At 46.9% G+C, this 20753-nt stretch overlaps 1 protein-coding gene across 2 annotated transcripts in view; it reads left to right on the top strand.

The window, feature by feature from the left end:
* The first annotated feature begins 202 nt into the window (after nt 1-202).
* chst10 (carbohydrate sulfotransferase 10) overlaps nt 203-20753 on the top strand; it is a 54641-nt gene continuing 34090 nt past the window's right edge. The window contains exons 1-2 of one of the 2 annotated variants that reach the window (XM_033022569.1): nt 203-312; nt 17872-17980. In XM_033022569.1, the coding sequence (XP_032878460.1) occupies nt 17905-17980 (76 nt within the window). In that variant the 5' untranslated portion in view covers nt 203-312; nt 17872-17904. Of the gene's footprint in view, nt 317-17871; nt 17981-20753 lie in introns of both variants that reach the window. The other variant, XM_033022568.1, reaches the window with a different exon arrangement.

Here is a 20753-nt window from a genome sequence, read left to right as displayed (position 1 = left end):
CTGGGCTGCAGTGCCGGCGCTGCCCATTGGGGGGGTGTACACTGGGCTGCAGTGCCGACGCTGCCCACTGGGGGGGTGTACACTGGGCTGCAGTGCCGGCGCTGGCCGCTGGGGGTGTACACTGGGCTGCAGTGCCGGCGCTGGCCGCTGGGGGGTGTACACGGGGCTGCAGTGCCGGTGCTGGCCGCTGGGGGGTGTACACGGGGCTGCAGTGCCGGCGCTGCCCACTGGGATCGGCTCGATGTCGGAGGGTCGGACGTGAGGAGCGGGGCGGCTGCGAGCTGACGGCGGCTCCCTGGGCCCGACGCCGAGGTGGGTGAGGTGGCAATGGGCGGTGAATGGGAGAAGCTTCTGGTCGGTGTCGCTCCGGTTCCCGAGTCTCAGGCAGCCGGGGGCGATGGAGGCTCGCTGCCGCCTCCTCGTCCCTGCAGCCGGGGGGCGGGAGGGAGGGATGGAGGGGTCGGTCGGTCGGTCGGTCGGTCGGTTACCGGAGCCGCCCGGCTGCCGGCGGGGTGGTGTCCGCGGCCCGGTACCGGATAGAGGGGAGGGGAGGGAGGGAGGTGTCCGTGACCCGGTACCGGTGGGAGAGATGGAGGGGAGGGGGTGTGGGGGCGCCGCCTCCTCCTCTGCTCTGCTCTGCTCTGCTCTGCTACCCCCTCCTGCGGATGGAGCCGTTGCCCCGGCCGCCACCTTCACACGGGGCAGCGCCGTACGGGAGGCCGGGCATCGCCTGGACACGGCCTGGACATCGCCTGGACACGGCATGGACACGGCCTGGACATCGCCTGGACATCGCCTGGACACGGCCTGGACATCGCCTGGACATCGCCTGGACATCGCCTGGACACGGCCTGGACATCATCCCCTGGACTCAGGGGTCACACCTTCAGCCCAGCTTCAGACCTAACGGTTCGCATTACACCTGCGAGGAGATTTCATTTCCAGTATAATTTGACGGGAGGGCTTCAATTTAGACCTTTCTGATGTTTTTTTCCCTTCATACACAATACTTATGAAGCAAGGCAACGATCCGAAATAAATCGTGGGCAATTCTTACAAGCAGCAAATAATGCATGGCCAGATAATGTTGGTTGAATGTTGCTTGGCAATCTCCCCTAATCTTTGAAATGATAGCGTGAAATCGCTCACGTTCTAATAAGCAGGGGTCTTGTTTTAAAACATTTTACTTCGGAGAATCCAAGGAGTATCAACCTTGCAGAAATACCCGTGTTTTTGAAATGAGACTTGAATCTACAACGTTATAGCTGAGCAGCAACTGGTAGCCAATTGTTCCAATCTGCTTCAGAAGGGCAATATCAAACAAAACTTGTGAAGGGATATCAGATAAACTGGCCAGATGCACTAAGCAAAAAGCTTTGAACTGTATCTTAAAGTAGGCAAAAACAAATAGTGATATAGAGGGATTTCGGCTCGAAATTCTGGTGCTCAAGACTTTGACAGTTTAAGGCATTGCCTTAAATTCAATAAATTGGGATGATCTGGAAGTCAGAGTTAGAGGAGATAGTGTTTGGCACTGGATAAAATCTCAGGTAGAGAAAGGTGTGGCTGTGGAGGGGTTTGGAAATACATTTTAAATTAAGGCTTTACTTATATGGGAGTCATTGTAGGTCATCAAAAATAGATCATGGGGTTAATGGTACTTGGTGCAGGTTAGGGCAGTCTGCTGAATTTTGTTCGGCTTCAAGGTTACAGAAGCAATATGAAGGGACGTGTCAAGACGGGTAGAACAAAGAAACCCTGTGGAATAGAACATAACTATTCATACTTCTCTCCCACAGCTTCAGAGACATGCTTTTACCTTGGGTTCTCTCTGTGGGGAATTGGCAAGATTTACTTTGATTCTCCCCTTCTCCAGTGCTTGGGTTTCCTCCCATGCGCAAAAGACATGCTGGTTGTTAACGAGGTTTATTGGCTACCATAAGTTACCCCGAGTGTTGGTGAGTGGCAGGAGAGTCAAAGTGCAGGGTGCAAAGTTGCTGGGGATGCAAAAGGATATAGTATTAGTGCAGATGTGGTGGACCAAAGTGCCTGTTACCCAGATGTATTATTCTGATGTATTATTCAAAGTGTGGATTCAAGCTTTGTCAACAAATGAACAGAAATAGAATTGGGTCATTATAAAAGTGGAAAAAAGCAGTGTATGTATGAGTGTAATTTAGAAGTTCTTTCAATGAACCAAGCCTTGATATTTCTGTAAGGATTCCGTAATTTATTACACATTTATGTAAAATAATTTGATTAAAATCCTTTTGATTAAAATGTATTTATCTAACTTGAGCAGAACAAGCATGTTACTCATTTGAAGAAAGAAAATATTTTTTCTTTTTATATACATACTAGACTAAGTGGGACCCATTGGGTCCCAGCATCATACGGGAGGGCTGGTCACCAACGCAATATTCCACCTCACCACCAAATCCAATATTGCTTGCCAGTGGGGGGGGGGGGGGGTGCACGCATTCTGGTGCGTTAGTATGGGTGTTGCGGGCCAAAGGCACTGGTTTCCAGAGGGCTAGTATAGACATTGTGGGCCAAATGGATTCTTGGGCTGGCATCCAACTGTTGCAATGATTTTAAAAGCCAAGCCAAGGCAAATAATTGAGCTGCAGCCACCTGACAACCAAAATTCATTTTGTGAACACATACTTGTTAAAAAGGCGAGGCAAACAATTGGGCTGCAGCCACCTGGCAACCAAAATTCACTTTGTGAACATAAACTTTTAAAAAAGGCGAGGCAAACAATTGGGCTGCAGCCACTTTACAGCCGCATCGAGGGGACTCACCATGGAGTAGACGTGCGTTCAGTGTTATTCGCAGCTCAGAGAGCCATGACCCTCTCGCTTCCTGGGTCTGGCAGAGACTGAGAGAGGTACTATACTTCCTGGTTTTATAGTCCCTCCCCCTGCCGCCAGCGGGGGCAGCAGAGAGAATGGGGAATTTAAAAAAAACATTAATATCTCTCTGATTTTTCATCGATGAGAAAAATCCTCTGGTCCCGGAAGGCGGAGGGGGGCTCTGAGCGAGGTGGCCAAAAATGACGGCCGTAAATGGCGGCGTTCTCTCGGAAATCGCAGCACAGTGGGCCAAAAGCGGTCAAGATCAGACTATAGTAATATAGATGTACAGAGTTTTATATATGTACTAGACCAAGGGGGACCCGTTGGGTCCCGTCCCCTCAACACGCAGTTGTGTGGGGGGGGGGGGCTTCGGCATCACACACACACTAACCCCCCCTTGATATTATATTAATATTATTAATTCGCTGCTTTTACCCCATTCCCCGCCCTATCCACTCACGCATAACCCCCAACTGCGCAGGCGCGGCTAGAGGGGGGGGGGAGGGGGAGGGGGTAGAGAGGGAGAGTGGTAGAGAGGGAGAGTGAGGGGGTAGAGATTGAGGGGTGGGGGGTAGGCGCGGAGACACAGGGGAGGGCTGGTTCCCGAACGCAATACTCCACCACTCACCCATAGGTCCCAATAGGCAGAGAGGGGGGGAGCAGAGAGGGACAGAGAGGAAGGGGGGCTGGCAGAGAGGGAGGGGGGGCAGAGAGGGAGGGGGGCAGAGAGGGAGGGGGAGCAGAGGGAGGGCCCCTTCACCCCCACACTCTCCTCCCTCTCCCCCTCTCCTCTCCCCCTCTCCTCACCCCTCTTCTCCCCCCTCTCTTCCCCCCCCCACCTCCCTCTCCATCCCCCCCTCACCTTCCCATCGCGCTGTCCCGCACCTGCTCGGCGATAACGGCCGCCGCTGCAATGTTCTAGAACTTCAAGGAGCGGAGCGCGCAGCATGCCCTGAGCAGCAGTTTAAAAATGCTAAGTGACAAATTTAAATAAGTGAAAGTTAAGAAGCCAAGAAGTACAGAAGACAGACAGGGGTCACGTCACTCGCAGCGCGAGCAGAGGCAGGCAGGCAAAGCCATTGTGACGTCATCAGCGAGACTATCTCGTTTATTTACCAAGATATTTGAAATTTTTGAACATTTTCATAAATAACTTGGGAAATAATGCATCAAATTTTCAGATGAGGCGATTTTTGACATCATGGCGTAAATCTCTACCGGAATATGTAAACATTGCACCATTAGCGCGTCATGTTTTCGAGGAGATGTGAAACGCAGACGAACATGACACAGACACACAAATAAATACACACACATCCAAGACCAGAGTTTTAATAGTTACTAGACCAAGTGCAGACCCGTTGGGTCTGTTTCCCCAACGGCGTTTTGCAGGGGGGGGGGGGGGGGGGGGGCGGCGGCATCAAACTCATATTAACCAACCCCCAAACACACAGGGGGGGGGAGGGAGGGGGGATGTGAAGAGGGGAGGGAGGGGAGAGGAGGTGGAGGAAATGGGACAGATTTGGGAGGGAAAGGAGAGCGGGGTAGGGGGTGAGAGAGGGGGATGGGGAGAGAGATGTGGTGGAGGGGGAGGATGGGGAGGTAGGGGAGGAGGGAGGGAGGGGGAGAGGGGTGGGGGAGGGAGGGGAAAGAGTGGGAGGGAGGTGGAGAGGGGTAGGGGGAGTGATGGAAGAGGGACAGAGGGGTAGGAGGAAGGGGGTGGCGTAGAGAGGGAAGGGGGGTGGGGGAGAGAGGGATGGGTGGGAGAGGGGTGCGGAGAGGGAAACATAGAACCATTGAAATTAAGCGCAGGAGTAGGCCATTCGGCCCTTCGAGCCTGCACCACCATTCAATATGATCGTGGCTGATCATCCAACTCAGTATCCTGTACCTGCCTTCTCTCCATACCCCCTGATCCCTTTAGCCACAAGGACCACATCTAACTCCCTCTTAAATACAGCCAATGAACAGGCCTCAACTACCTTCTGTGCCAGTGAATTCCAGAGATTCACCACTCTCTGTGTGAAAAATGTTTTTCTCATCTCTGTCCTAAAAGATTTACCCCTTATCCTTAAACTGTGACCCCTTGTTCTGGACTTCCCCAACATCTGGAACAATCTTCCTGCATCTAGCCTGTCCAACCCCTTAAGAATTTTGTAAGTTTCTATAGGATACCCCCTCAATCTTCTAAATTCTAGCATGTACAAGCCGAGTCTATCCAGTCTTTCGTCATATGAAAGTCCTGACATCCCAGGAATCAGCCTGGTGAACCTTCTCTGTACTCCCTCTATGGCAACAATGTATTTGAGCATTGGGCATTGTGACATCACACGATGGAACGTTCACCAGGGGCTGGTGCTGATTCTATGGGTGAGAAGCCAGTTTATTTTTGAAATATTGGGGGGGGGGTGGGTTAGGATTTGATTAAAAACGTGCACTTAAACACGACGACCAATGGCAAACCCGTTGGGTCTGATCCCCCAACGCAGCCGTTCCCTACCCGTAGCCCCCACTGGGGGGGGGTGGGGGGAGGCATCACACACACTAACCACCCCCACACACAGAGTTGGAAAAGTGTAAAAAGACCGTTCCCTACCTGTAGCCCCCAGGGGAGACGTGGTCGTCGAAGTCGGGTTCCGGCCGTCTTAAAATAGCGTATTTTGAAGTCGTCGAAGTCGGGTCCGTCTCGGCAACGCGGGGGGGGGGGGGTGTGGCGGGGCGGCATCACACACACGAAGCATCCCCACACACAGAGCCTTAAAAGTGTAATGCCCCAACACAGCCGTTGCCTACCCGTATCCCCCACGGGAGACGTGGTCCTCGAAGTAGAGCCGTCACCGAAAGGCCGTTTTTAAATGGCGTCGCTTGAAGTTGTGCTGCGGGCGCCAGCAGCCGTTATGGTCGCTGGCCAGCAGGAGGCGACAAAATGAGTGAGGGGGGGGGGGGGCGAGGAGATGGTTTTAATGAAAAAAATGGACATAAACATAACGAAATGTAATGAGGAGTGGATAGCTGGAAGGGAAAGTGAAATGTCTACCGAAATGGCTGCTTGTATGGGGGAGAAGCCAGTTTGTATTTGAAAAACTGGGGGGGGGGGAGAAGGCATTACACTTTTGCGTATGTGAAGATTGGGCATTGTGACATCACATGATGGAACGTTCAGCAGGTGCTGGGGCTGGTGAAGCTTCTGTGGGTGTGAAGCCAGTTTAGTTTTGAAATATTGGGGGGGGGGGGGGGAAGGATTTGATTAAAAACGTGTACTTAAACACGACAAAATGTAATGAGGAGCGGATACTTTGAAAGAAAAGTGAAATCTCTACCGAAATGGAAAAGATGTCGGCGAATCTGCTTTACCCCTTATCCTTAAACTTTGACCCCTTGTTCTGGTCTTCACCAACATCCGGAACAATCATCCTGCATCTAGCCTGTCCAACCCCTTAAGAATTTTAAACGTTTCTATAAGATACCCCCTCAATCTTCTAAAATCTAGCGAGTACAAGGCGAGTCTATCCAGTCTTTCTTCATATGAAAGTTCTGACATTTCCAGGAATCAGCCTGGTGAACCTTCTCTGTACTGTCACTATGGCAACGATGACTTTGAGCATTGGGCATTGTGACATCACACGATGGAACGTTCAGCAGGGGCTGGGGCTGAATCTATGGGTGAGAATCCAGTTTAGTTTTGAAATATTGGGGGGGGGGGGGGAAGGATTTGATTAAAAACGTGCGCTTAAACACGACGGAATGAAATGAGAAGCGCATACTTAGAAAGAAAAGCGAAATCTCTGACGAAGTGGAAAAGACGTGGGCGGTCCTGCGGCCCCCAATAGCCCCCAATGGGGGGGGGGGGGGGGGGGCCTCACACACACTAACCACCCCCACACACAGAGTTGGAAAAGCGCATAAAGACCGTTCCCTACCTGTAGCCCCCAGGGGAGATATGGTCGTCGAAGTCGGGTCCCTGCCGTCTTAAAATAGCGTATCTTGAAGTCGTCGAAGTCGGGTCCGTCTCGGCAACGCGTGGGGGGGGTGGTGGGGGGGTTCGCGGTGCGGCATCACACACACGAAGCTTCGACACACACAGAGCCTTAAAAGTGTAAATGCCCGACCTCTTTTCCGTTTTTCTCTAATTTAATTAAGATGTGCAGGTGGTGTTCTTATCGAGGTTCAGGGGTGAAAATATTTTCACACACACAATATGGGAACATCTCATGTTGTTTTGAAGGCTCCTCGGCCCTCATCTGACTCTCTGTACTGTCACTATGGCAACGATGTCTATGAGCACTGGGCATTGTGACATCACACGATGGAACGTTCACCATTGGCTGGGGCTCCTGCTTTGGCATATGTAAATGGCTCCATTCCGATTGGGCATCTGTGAGCATTGGGCATTGTGACATCACACGATGGAATGTTCAGCAGGGGCTGGTGCTGGTGAGGCTTGTGTGGGTGAGAAGCCAGTTTAGTTTTGAGATTTTTGGGGGGGGGGGGGGGGGGGGGGGGGTGGGTAAGGTTTTGATTTAAAACGTGCGCTTAAACACGACGGAATGGAATGAGAAGCGCATACTTAGAAAGAAAAGCGAAATCTCTTCCGAAGTCGAAAAGACGCGGGCGGTACTGCGTCCGGTTTCGGAGTTGCGGAGAATCACAGGGAGCGCGCCAGCAAAGGGAGTGGGCCAGGGTGCCGGACGGACGGAGTTCCGTTTTGGAATCTGGGGCGAGAGTTTTATATATTATATGATAAGACATTGTAATATTGTGATTTGATTAAATTGATATATTAAGCTCCCCTTTGTTTTCATAAATATTGCAATTAGGCTTTATAATGTGTGATTTTTGCAAAGGTAATTGGGGTCTGACGTTTTGACCACATTTTTGATCATTTGTTCAGATGTGCATTTTGTCTGTTGCCGGTGTGAGGCATCTTGGAACATTCTGCTGAGTTGGAAGTATTATGTGTAGTAGCTTGTAGTGTTATTATGCCAATGGACTTACAAAGTTGTGCAAATGTCGATTCTCCAAAATCTGAGGGAATTCAAAACTCTGCTATCTTGTCCTAATTTAGTCGTCTTCACTAATCAACATGAGGTTTGCATGCCTTCATGTAAGGCTTGATTTTTTTTCAGTTTTAATATTAAAAAATTAAACTTGGAAAGTTGTGTTTTCAAGAATAGAAGCCTTGCAGAAATGTTGCTTTCAGAATGCTGTGTGAAAGGCCACTAGGGGCGCGGCATGATGGCAGCCTCTGCCTACAGTTTCCCAGTCACTTCCTGGCGAGGATGCGACTATTCTCCGTGTCCCGTCCTCGCCCCCCTCCTCGCGGCCTACCAACTGGATTGGCGCGGCCTTTCCTGCCGGTGACCGGACCAGAGCTTCAGCAGCGGCGCAGCGCTGGATACATCGCGGAGCTGTGGTTGCAGAGCTCCCAGCCGCGGGCGGCGCTGACCAACATCGCGGAGTCTTGGGATCCTTTGCCGGGGGTCGCCAGCATTGAATCTCTGCCCAGCTCAGCCTGTGGACTTCGGGAGCCGCGGTCTCCGGTAGTAAGTGGCTGATTTGGAAGTCCAAGCCGCTGAGGATGTTCCTTTCCGACGTCGGAGTTCCATCACCCCGGCGAGAGGGCCTGAACATCGGGCCGCCCATAGCGGCGACTGCGGAGGGCTCGGGAGGCCCCGACCACGGGTGAACATCAAAGAGGAGGATGACTGAACTTTGATGCCTTTCCTCACAGTGGGAAACTTTGATACCGCTGTGTGGGGATGTTTATGTTATAGACTATCGTGTTCTGTGTTCTTTATTTTATTCGTATGGCTGTATGGTGACCACGAATTTCATTGTACCAATTGGTGCATGTGACAATAAATGTCTCTTGTCTCTTGTCTTGTCTTGATTGCCAACTACTCCAATTTGCCTGGATGATGACCTTTCAGTGATATGACAGTGGCGGGATAAAGTGAAAAGGGTGAAAGTATGGGCAGAAATGGAGCAGGAAAGTTCAGGTGTACATGGTTGTGTAAAAGAAAAAGGCACTTTTGTTAAAGTTGTTTAGTGTGAGGGAATGATTCCTAGCAGATTGTTATGTGTGCAAAGAGCCATAGAGCACTGAAACAGGCCCATCAGCCCAACTTGTCTATGCTGACTAAGATGCCCATCTAAGCTAGTCCCGTTTGTCCATTTGACCCATATCCCTCTAAACCTTTACTATTCACGTGTGTCCAAATGTCTTTAAATGTTCCTGCATCTGGCTCAGCAACTTCCTCTAGCAGTTTGTTCGATTTATGTATTTCCCTCCGTATGAAGAAGTTACCCCTCAGGTTCCTGTGAAATCTTTCCCCTCTCACTTTAAATGCATGCCGTCTAGTTTTCATCCTCGGTGCCCCTTATGATTTTATATATGCCAATAAGATCACCCTTTGATCTTCTACACCCCAAGTTCCAGCCTGCCTAACTTCTTCCTGCAACTAAGTCCCTTAAGTTTTGGCAATATATGTATGCTTTTCGGCACTCTTTCCAGTTTATTGGCAGCAATACAATATGCAGTCAAGCAGTTAACAGGTTCAATAAAAGAAAGTCAATGAGGCATTGTGACCAATGAGATCACTTTTGATGCTTAACTCACATCCTGGAAGATTGCAGATTAGAGTAATTTAAATGTGCATGCAAGACATGATTTTCTCAACCAGGGGGCAAGTGAATTTTCCATTTAAAAGGGGATATGAAGAAAGAAACTGATAGCTTTTGAAGTTTCCATGCAGGAAAGTAGCCCTAGGTGCAGAAACAACATTTTTTGTGGCCCACTAGTACAAACAGGAAAAAATAAGTCCACAAACTGAACCAGAAATAAAGACTTTTAAAAAAAATCAAGTTTAACCTACATTGACATTTGGTTTTATTATTCGCAGCCTTGGGAACTAGGGAGAGAGAGAGAGAGAAAGCAAGTTAGTTTTTTGTAGCAGAGGGGTGGGAGTTCTAAACATATTTTTTGGAAAATATGTTTAGAATAAAACAAAATAACCTAAAGGGCCTGTCCCACGAGCATGCAACCTGCATGCGGCAAGTGCGACCAAACTAGAAGCGCGGAGGTCGAGTGAGTGATGTGAAGTTCGCGTGTGACGTACGGCATCTAGACGCTGCGTCCGGCATCGAGACGCTGCGCACGCCCGTCGAGGCGGTGCGTACGGCGTCGAGGCGGCTGCGGGCCGGCAGGCCATTGCCGCGCGGAATTTTTGAACACGGTCAGTTTTTCGGAGCCTCGCGCGATGTCGGGACCAGTTCCGCACAACTCCATACAGCTCCGCCGATCGAAGTGGGATCAGCCCCGCGAGGCAGTATGGCTCAAGCGACCACGTTAGGTCGCGCTTGCCGCATGGAGTCGCATGCTCGTGGGAGTGTCCCTTTAGACTGTCCAGTGTTCAAAGTTTAGTTAGTATTTTGGAGTGTTTCAAGAGCCTGATGTTTGCTGGGAGGAAGCTATTCCTGAACCTTATGGTCACGGTTTTCAAACTCTTATACATTCTTCCCATGGTAGGAGTGAAATGAGGGCATGGTCAGGATGGTGCAGTGCCTACAATAGATCCTTTCAATGGTTGGGGAGTTCAGTACACGTCATTGACCAGGTGATGTCCACCACTCTGTCTCCCATTTTAGAACAAAAGTGTCTCTTTGCCTTTCTGATGTCATGATCATATCTGGACTACTTAGATGAATCTGCATCATCAGATCTGAATCAGTAGATTGTGGATCTTTTGGTTAATCCAAGGCATCTGGTTGGGAAACACTCGGCTGTTTATTTTGGGAATACAATGCTCGATACACTGCATTTGATAACGACTGTGCCATATTCATTCACGTTCGTTGTTGAATCCTTGACCATCGGCCACTCGTATCGACTTAACGTGCTCACTGCCAGGTTTTATTTACGCTATTGCCCATGACCCGAGTATACTCGGGGGTGGCACTGAACAGGTTAAAGTCATTGTGGAGTCGTCCCGCTGCCTTTCCTGACCAGCTCTTTGCAGTCCTCACCACTGGAGCTGCACTCCAGTGCATGCCTGTCGAAGCTAAGTGGTCTGATCTCCTCAAGCAAGGGCAAGGAATTGTGCGATAAGCATCTTTGATGGTGGAACTGCAGTGGGCAATAGTGTTTGATCCTCCAGTGCTGCAGGGCACATGCTGGTGGGAGATAGGAAATTACTTCTTCAGTCTTGTTGAAATCCCCGGCCATGATGGGAAAGGTGCGGAGGTACGTCGTCTGGTGTTTGTTGACTACACTTGGTCATCTCTTCAAAAAAAACTCCATCAAAATAATGACGTGATTTTATTCCTTGCACAAATCTATGTATCTATCCCTAATCAGTCCTTACTTTTCTAAATGCATGTAATGTGGGAAGCTCCTGGAGAGGCACGTGAGGCAAAAGCTTCCGGAGGGCCGCGGACCGCTGCCAGGCAGCAGGCCTGACTCACCCGTTGCGGAAGTGAGAACCCTCCCTGTGTGGGGGCCTCGTCCAAGTCTCGTCTCCTGCTCGATCCTGAAAACCGGGAACCAGAGAGGAATTGGTGGTGACAGCGGCGGACACTGGGCATAGAGCCGGTAAGAAGAACTGAGCCCTCAAGGTTGGCTGCGGGAGGCGACCCCAGGGCACAAAGACAGAATGCAGCCAGGCGAGTAGAGGGACAATGGTTCGTGAGCAATCCGGATCATGGCGACAGCAACAATAGCCCTTTATGGCCAGCTGCAGCTGGGACATTGAACATGGTGCCAAAACCTGGTGACTCTTGCATATGGACTCGGTGGGCTGTTTCTATGCATTCTGTACTTAACTGGGGATTGAACGTGATCTTACTGATCTGTATGCAAAAAATTCACTTTACAATTACAATGTACAAAAAACAAAAGAGCTCATCATCGACTTCAGGAAGAAGCAGGGTGACCATCCCCCACTGCACATAAACGGAGAAAGAGTGGTTAGAGTCTCCAGTTTCAGGTTCCTGGTTACCCACATCTCAGAAGACCTCACGTGGTCAACCAACTTAAACACTTTGGTTAAGAAGGCTTCACTTCCTAAGAACACTCAGGAAAGTCAACTTCCACAACAGCTGCTAGTGTCCTTCTACCGTTGCTCCATTGAGAGTGTCCTGACACATGATATCCTGGTGTGGTATGGCAACAGTTCTGTGGCTGACAAGAAGGCTCTGCAGAGAGTCATCAACACAGCCCAGAAGATCACCAACACACATCTGCCTGCCCTGGAAGACATCTATAGCTCCCGTTGCCTGCGGAAGGCACCTGCATCCTAAAGGACCCATCTCACCCCGCCCATCACTTGTTTGCCCTTCTGTCCTCAGGAAAGATCTACAGGTCCATCAAAGCGCACGCCACAAGACTAACAAACCCTAAGGCCATCAACACACTGAACTCTGCACTGAGTCAATGGACCATAGTCAATATTTATACTGTGTAATACTGATATATTCATTTATAATAGTTATTTTTATAATACTATTCTGTGCAATATCTTATATTCTGGACAATTACCTTCTGAGTGCAATATATTATATTCTGGTGATGGTGCATACGTAGGCATAATGTGTATGCGTTTGTGAATCTGTGTGCATGTGTCACAGTATGTGCACGTGAATGTATGAACAATTTTTATTTTTCTCACTTTTTACTGTTATTTTATTGTTATTTTTTATCTTGTACATTTGAGCTCCGCTCAGGCAGTGCACCTGAATTTTGTTGTAAGCACCACTAAAATGTCAATAAAGTAAAGTAAAAAGTAAAGTAAAGTGATAATAAAAGAACAATTTTGAGCCATGTAGTTTCTGTGTCTGAGTTCCCTCCAATATCCTACCTACCTCTGCTTTAAGGATCAGCTGTCGGTAGTTCCTAGCCTTTTTCAGCTTTTCTGAAGTAGGGCAACTTCATTAGCCACCTTCTAGTCTTCTGGCATCCCATTCTAGCAATCGATGATATAAACATCTTTGCCTGGGGGGGGCGGGCACACAATTTATTTGCTTCCTTCCCATAGTGTCTCAGGATAGACTTGATTAAGTCCTGGAAATAAAGGGTGGTGCAGCAATAGGTCTGCTGCCTTACATTTGATCCGGACTAGGGGTGCTGTCTGCATGGAGTTTGCATGTTCTCCCAGTGTTCGGGTGCTCCGATTTCCTCCCACATCACAAAGACGTGTAGGTTTGTAGGTTAATTGGCTTCTGTGAATAGTCCCTAGTGTGTAGGATAGAACCAATGTACAGTGCATTTAGAAAGTATTCAGACCCCTTCACTTTTTCCACATTTTGTTACATTACAGCCTTATTCTAAAATGGATTAAATTATTTTTTTATTATCAATCTACACACAATAAAAAAAGCGAAAACAGGTGTTTATATATTTTTGCAAAGTAATTAAAAAGAAATAACTGAAATATCACATTTACATAAGTATTCAGATCCTATACTCAGTACTTTGTTGAGGCACCTTTAGCAACGATTCCAGCATCAGCAGTTCTTTCTTAATCGCAGCCCCAAGTCTTCTTGGGTATGATGCTACAAGCTTGGCACACCTGTATTTGGGTAATTTCTCCCATTCTTCTCTGCAGCTCCTCTCAAGCTCTGTCAGGTTGGATGGGGAGCGTCGATGCACAGCTATTTTCAGGTCCCTCCAGAGATGTTCGATCGGGTTCAAGTCTGGGCTCTGGCTGGGCCACTCGGCATTCACAGACTTGTCACGAAGCCACTCCTGTGTTGTCTTGGCTGTGTGCTTAGGGTCGTTGTCCTGTTGGAAAGTGAACCTCCACCCCAGTCCGAGGTCCAGAACGCTCTGGAGCAGGTTTTCATCAAGGATCTCTCTATACTTTGCTCCGTTCATCTTTCCCTCAATCCTGACTAGTCTCCCAGTTCCTGCAGCTGAAAAACATCCCCACAGCATGATGCTGCCACCACCATGCTTCACCGTAGGTACGGTATTGGCCAGGTGATGAGCTTCTGATGCTTAGCATTCAGGCCAAAGAGTTCAATCTTGGTTTCATCAGACCGGAGAATCTTGTTTCTCATGGTCTGAGTCTTTTAGGTGCCTTTTAGCAAACTCCAAACTCCAAGAGGTGTGGCTTCCGTCTGGCCACTCTACCTGATTGGTGGAGTGCTGCAGATATAGATGTCCTTCTGGAAGGTTCTCCCATCTCCACAGAGGAACTCTGGAGATCTGTCAGAGTAACCATCGGGTTCTTGGTCACCTCCCTGACTAAGGCCCTTCTCCCCCGATTGCTCAGTTTGGCCGGGCGGTCAGCTCTATGAAGAGTCCTGGTGGTTCCAAAGTTCTTCCATTTAAGAATGACGGAGGCCATTGTGCTCTTCGGGACCTGCAATGCTGCAGAAAATGTTGTATACCCTTCCCCAGATTTATGTCTCGACATAATCCTGTCTCGGAGGTCTGTTTGGAGGCTGTAGACTGGGCAATGTTCAAGGACTCTGCAATGGACTTGAACGAATACGCTACAGTCGTTACAGACTTCATAAAGAAATGTGTGGAGAATTGCATCCCTACAAAAACCTTCCGAGTGTTTCCCAATCAGAAGCCTTGGATGAACTTTGAGATCCGCAATCTTCTGAAGTCCAGACACCGGGCATTCACGTCTGATGATACAGTGGCCTACAAGAGGTCCAGATACGACCTTGGTAAGGCCATCAAAAAGGCCAAAAGGGACTTCTGCTCCAAACTGGAGGATGAGACAGATGTTCGGCAGCTGTGGTGGGGCCTGAATGCAATCACCTCCTACAAGGCGAAAGCAGGAGGCAGCTCGAATGTCGGCGAAACATCACTCCCTGACGAGCTCAATGCTTTTTACGCATGCTTTGATTGGGAGAATACTGATGTGCCTTCCCGAGCCCCCATTCGCTGTGATGGTATTTCAGTCTCAGTCACAGAGGCCGACGTCAAGAAATCCTTCAGAGGGGTGAACCCTCAAAAAGTGCCTAGACCTGATGGTATACCCGGTCGTGTTCTAAAAACCTGTGCGGACCAACTGGCTTGGAGTTTTTACGGACATTTTCAACCTCTCACTTCTGAGGTCTGAGGTCCCCACCTGCTTTAAAAGGGCATCAATTATACCGGTGCCCAAGAAGAGTAAGGTGATGTGCCTCAATGACTATCGACCAGTGGCACTAATGTCTGTGGTGATGAAGTGCTTTGAGAGGTTGATCATGGAGCAAATCAACTCCTACCTCGACAAAAACCTGGACCCACTGCAGTTTGCTTACCACCACAACAGATCAATGGTCGCTGGCCCTCCACTCCGCTCTGGAAGACTTGGACAACAAAAACTCATATGTCAGGCTGTTATTCATTGATTACAGCTCGGCATTTAACACAATCATCCCCTCCAAGCTGGTTACCAAACTCACAGAACTGGGTCTCTGCTCATCCCTCTGCAATTGGATCCTCGACTTTCTCATTCACAGACCACAGTCTGTTCGTATTGGTGGAAATGTGTCAGCCTCGATAACAATCAGCACGGGAGCACCTCAAGGCTGCGTGCTCAGCCCCCTGCTATACTCACTCTATACTCATGACTGCGTAGCCGGTCATAGTGCGAACTCCATCATCAAGTTCGCTGACGACACCACTGTTGTGGGACGTATCACTGATGGGGATGAGTCAGAGTATAGAAGAGAGATCGAGTGACTGTCCATATGGTGCCAGCACAATAACCTGGGCCTCAATACCAGCAAAACTAAGGAACTGATTGTGGACTTTGGAAGGAGTAGGATGGGGACCCACAGTCCCGTTTATATCAGCGGGTCGATGGTTGAAAGTGTCAAGAACTTCAAATTCCTGGGCGTGCACATCTCAAGATCTTTCCTGGTCCGAGAAAACTGATGCTATTATTAAGAAAGCACATCAGCGCCTCTACTTCCCGAAAAAATTACGGAGAGTCGGTTTGTCAAGGAGGACTCTCTAACTTCTTTTATATACATATATATATATTTTTTGTTTTTGTTTATTTTATTAGAAGTTAGTACAATACAAAACAATACAGTGGGACCTAATTTTAGGTGCCAACTATGTCATAACGTAATTATACATTCTATGTACAACCTCTAGTTTTATGTTTTTGAAAAGAAAATAAGAAAGACAAGAAGGGAAAAAAAAAAAAAATTGGAGAAAACTCTCTCTACAGGTGCACAGTAGAGAGCATGCTGACCGGTTGCATCGTGGCTTGGTTCGGCAACTTGAGCGCCCTGGAGAGGAAAAGACTACAAAAAGTAGTAAACACTGCCCAGTCCATCATCGGCTCTGACCTCCCTTCCATCGAGGGGATCTACCACAGTCGCTGCCTCAAAAAGGCTGGCAGCATCATTAAGGACCCACATCATCCTGGTCATGCACTCATCACCCCGCTTCCTTCAGGTAGAAGGTACAGGAGCCCGAAGACTGCAACAACCAGGTTCAGGAATAGCTACGTCCCCACAGCCATCAGGTTATTAAACTTGGCTCGGACAAAACTCTGAACATTAATAACCCATTATCTGTTATTTGCACTTTATCAGTTTATTTATTCATGTGTGTATATATTTATACAATGGTATATGGACACACTGATCTGTTTTGTAGTTAATGCCTACTATGTTCTGTTGTGCTGAAGCAAAGCAAGAATTTCATTGACCTATCAGGGACACATGACAATAAATTCTCTTGAATCTTGAATCTATGGACAATTCCTTCATCATTATGGTTTTTGCTCTGACACGCATTGTCAACTGTGGGACCTTATATAGACAGGTGTGTGCCTTACCAAATCATGTCCAATCAATTTAATTTACCCCTGGTGGACTCCAATCAAGTTGCAGAAACATCTCAAGGATAATCAATGGAAACAGGATGAACCAAAGCTCAATTTTGAGTGTCATAGCAAAGGGTCTGAATACTTGTGTAAATGTGATATTTCAGGTCTTTCTTTTTAATTACTTTACAAAAAATTTTAAACACCTGTTTTTTGCTTCTTCACTCTGGGGTATTGTGTGTAGATTGATGATAAAAAAAAAGAATGTAATCAATTTTAAAATAAGGCTCTAACGTAACAAAATGTGGAAAAAGTGAAGGGGTTTGAATACTTTCTGAATGCACTGTACGTGTGCGTGCTGGTTGGTGCGGTCTCGCTGGGCCGAAGGGCCTGTTTCCTGGCTAGATCACTAAACTAAACTAAAGAGCTTGTTTTATATGGCCCATTTACTTTCTCAGAGTATGCAAATATTCTTTGGATTAAGTATATTACATTTAACATGCAGTCATTGCTGTATGTAAATTTTGGATCAGGTAATTATGCAGTAAAGTTTTGCAGGTAATCTAATGATTATAGAATCTACTTTGGTTATGTCTGTTAGATAACATTCCCCTGCTTTATTGTTGGAATTTTACATCTGTTTGAAATCTTATCTCATTGATGTATCATTGCATGCATGGCTTGGTTTTGCTGTCAACGGCAACGGGTAATGTGGTTAGTTACTCTCATACTTATTGGTGGGCATTGTCAGGAAAGATTTCAAAGTGCCTTTTCCAGAATGATGGGCTCTTTAGGTTACACCTGGCATCTCTAAACCGGATAGGCAAGATAGATAAAAATTAAACATTAACATAGTAATAGCAGCAAAAACAAGTTATTCAGTGTGGTAAGTCGCATTTTGAGAGCTAATGGACTAAAGATGTAGTTCAAACATTGTAACATCTTTCTTTGGATTCCCGTCTGTACCTTCCTCATGTGAACTTGTATATTAATACTCTACATTTACCAGTTTGTTAGTAAAGCACAGACGTTAACAAATTTAGTTTTTTTTAAATTGCATTGTATTAACAAATAAGGTTTCTTTCATTGCATAAATAATTTGAATAGGTAAGATTGAAAAGCTATTCAATTGAGGCAGTACAAATGCGGGAAGTGTACTTAATTTCAGAGAACCTATTGGTTGGGGATTTGAAAAACACTCTAACTTTGAACTGTTGTATTTTATTGAACAGAATACGTACAAGAAATGGCTTGTGTCTGAAACCATGCGGCGTCAGTGTTTGCTGCTAGTTATATGTGGATGGGTGTTCTTCACGTTACTGTTTGTTCTACGTCTCAAAGGTAAAGTAGGGAAGGTACCAATGATTATTATTTCTGCCAGTCTTTGAGATTTAACCTGTGTTATTTTTTCTTTTTGTCGCAGCAACTGTACGGTCAAGAAATGCATGAGATGAAATGTTTAATTTGATAGAAATTAAATCAGGTCCAATCTTCGAGTTTTGCGCAGCAAGTCCCCCTCACTCATCCCACCATTAATACTTCCAGGATGGATTGATGCCATTGTAATCAAAATACCAGACAGGCTGGTGCATCCCAAATATAGCTCTTGAAAAGCTGAGGTAGCCCCAGTGCACTTTGCATATCTCTGCTGAGTCCACCCTGTCTTGTTCAGTTTACGGACTAATATTGTCAGCTTTCTGGAGTAATACAAAAAAGAAAAAAAGCCATGCAATAGATGTACTTGTCCTCAAAATGCTACTTTGCTTATATACCATTAATATCAATATGAAAAAATGAAATTAGTTTCCTCATTTTTAAATTTGAAAGAAACATTTTGGTATTGTGAATATTAATGCTTAAATGTCTGCCAATTTTTCTCTTTCAATTTGTAATCTGTTGTATTAAATGGGTGGTGGGTTTTAAGTATGATCATTTTTTTGTAACAATGTTTCAATTCTCACATTTAAGCAATTTAATTAGTGTGATAACTTACATTCAAATCACACTTCAGTAAGTACTTAAGTACTAATAACGTATATGAACTACTTGCATGATTGCAGAATAATGTTGATTACTTCATTAAAGTGGTTTCTAATATCAGAAATCTATATTACCAAAAGTCTGATCTTGACCACTTCCTGTTGTTCTGTATATTGATTTTAGAAAAAACGCTGCCACTTACTGCTGTGATTTTTGGTCATCTTACTCAGAGTCCCCCTCCGCTGCGCAGGACAAGAGGATTTACCACATCGATTTAAAAATAAAAGAGTTATTAGTCTTTAAAAAATGTTGAGATTCTCTCTCCTGAAGGCCACGCCCCTTCCGGAGGGACTATAAAACCCGGAAGTGTTGAGTGCCTCAGTCAGTCTCTGCAAGATGAGGGAAGTGAGAGGGTCACATCTCTCAGTCTGATCTGTGAATAACACCTGAACACATGTCTACTAAACTGTGAGTGTGGTTTTACTGACCTTGAGTGCCCTTAATGTGGTTAGAAAATGAAAATGTGGTTGGTTTGAAATAAAGCACAGCAAATGGTTGGTGGTGGTTGGTTTGAAATAAAGCACAGCAAATGGTTGGTGGTGGTTGGTTTGAAATAAAGCACAGCAATGGTTGGTGGTGGTTGGTTTGAAATAAAGCACAGCAAATGGTTGGTGGTGATTGGTTTGAAATAAAGCACAGCAAATGGTTGGTGGTGGTTGGTTGAAATAAAGCACAGCAAATGGTTGGTGGTGGATGGTTTGAAATAAAGCACAGCAAATGGTGGTGGTGGTTGATTCGAAATAAAGCACAGCAAATGGATGGTGGTGGTTGGTTTGAAATAAAGCACAGCAAATGGTTAAAAGTCTAAACTTGACAACTTCCTGTTTGCACTGTATATTGATTTTAGATAAAACGCTACCATTTACGGCTGTGATTTTGGTGATCTTACTCAGTCCCCCTCCGCTCATCAGGTGCAGAAGATTCTTCCCATCAATGAAAAATAAAATGTTATTAGTGTTTATAAAATGTTGAGAATCTCTCTCCTGTCAATCACACCATGAAGGCCATGCCCCTTCTAGTGGGAGGGGGAGGGATTATAAATCCTGGTAGTGTGGGTGTGGCTCAGTCTCTGCAAGATGGGGGAGGGAGAGGTCACGACTCTGAGCTGTGAATCAACTGAACACACTGAATGTCTACTGAACTGTGAGTGTGGTGTTTATGTGGTTTTATGGTGGTTTCACCCTGCTTGAAATGGTATGAAACTGCATTTGAATGTAGTGGCCTTGCACCCTGCATGAAATGGTATGAAACTGCATTTGAATTTGGTGACCCTTCACCCTGCTTGAAGTGGTAGGAAACTGCACTTGAGTTTGGTGGCCCTGCACCCTGCTTGAAGTGGTATGAACTGCACTTGAGTTTGGTGGCCTTGCACCCTGCTTGAAATGGTATGAAACTGCACTTGAATTTCGTGGCCTTGCACCCTGCTTGAAGTAGTATAAACTGCACTTGAGTTTGGTGGCCTTGCACCCTGCTTGAAGTGGTATGAAACTGCACTTGAATTTGGTGGCCTTGCACCCTGCTTGAAATGGCATGAAAATGCACTTGAATTTGGTGGCCTTGCACCCTGCTCGAAGTGGCATGAAACTGCACTTGAGTTTGGTGGCCTTGCACCCTGCTTGAAGTAGTATGAAACTGCACGAATTTGGTGGCCTTGCACCCTGCTTGAAGTGGCAAGAAAATGCACTTGAGTTTGGTGGCCTTGCACCCTGCTTGAAGTGGTTGGAAACTGCACCTGAATTTGGTGGCCTTGCACCCTGCTTGAAGTGGTATGAAACTGCAGGGGCTAGTGGAATCAAGGGATATGTGGAGAAGGCAGGCACGGGTTATTGATTGGTAACGATCAGCCATGATCACAATGAATGGCCTCCTCCTGCACCTATTTTATATGTTTCCATGTTTCTATGAATTTGGTGGCCTTGCACCCTGTTTGATATGGAATTTCAAGGAATAGCTGTGAGTCAATTGCCAGTCCACCACCCGTGAGTGAGCTGCCAGCACATCAGGCTTGAGTGACTGAGTTGTCATCCCAAGAATCCATTTGGCCCACAATGTCCATACTAGCCCTCTGGAAGCG

The sequence above is a fragment of the Amblyraja radiata genome, chromosome 6, assembly GCF_010909765.2.
Source record: "Amblyraja radiata isolate CabotCenter1 chromosome 6, sAmbRad1.1.pri, whole genome shotgun sequence".
Taxonomy (NCBI): Eukaryota; Metazoa; Chordata; class Chondrichthyes; order Rajiformes; family Rajidae; genus Amblyraja; species Amblyraja radiata.
This window is presented reverse-complemented; position numbering and strand designations above follow the sequence as displayed.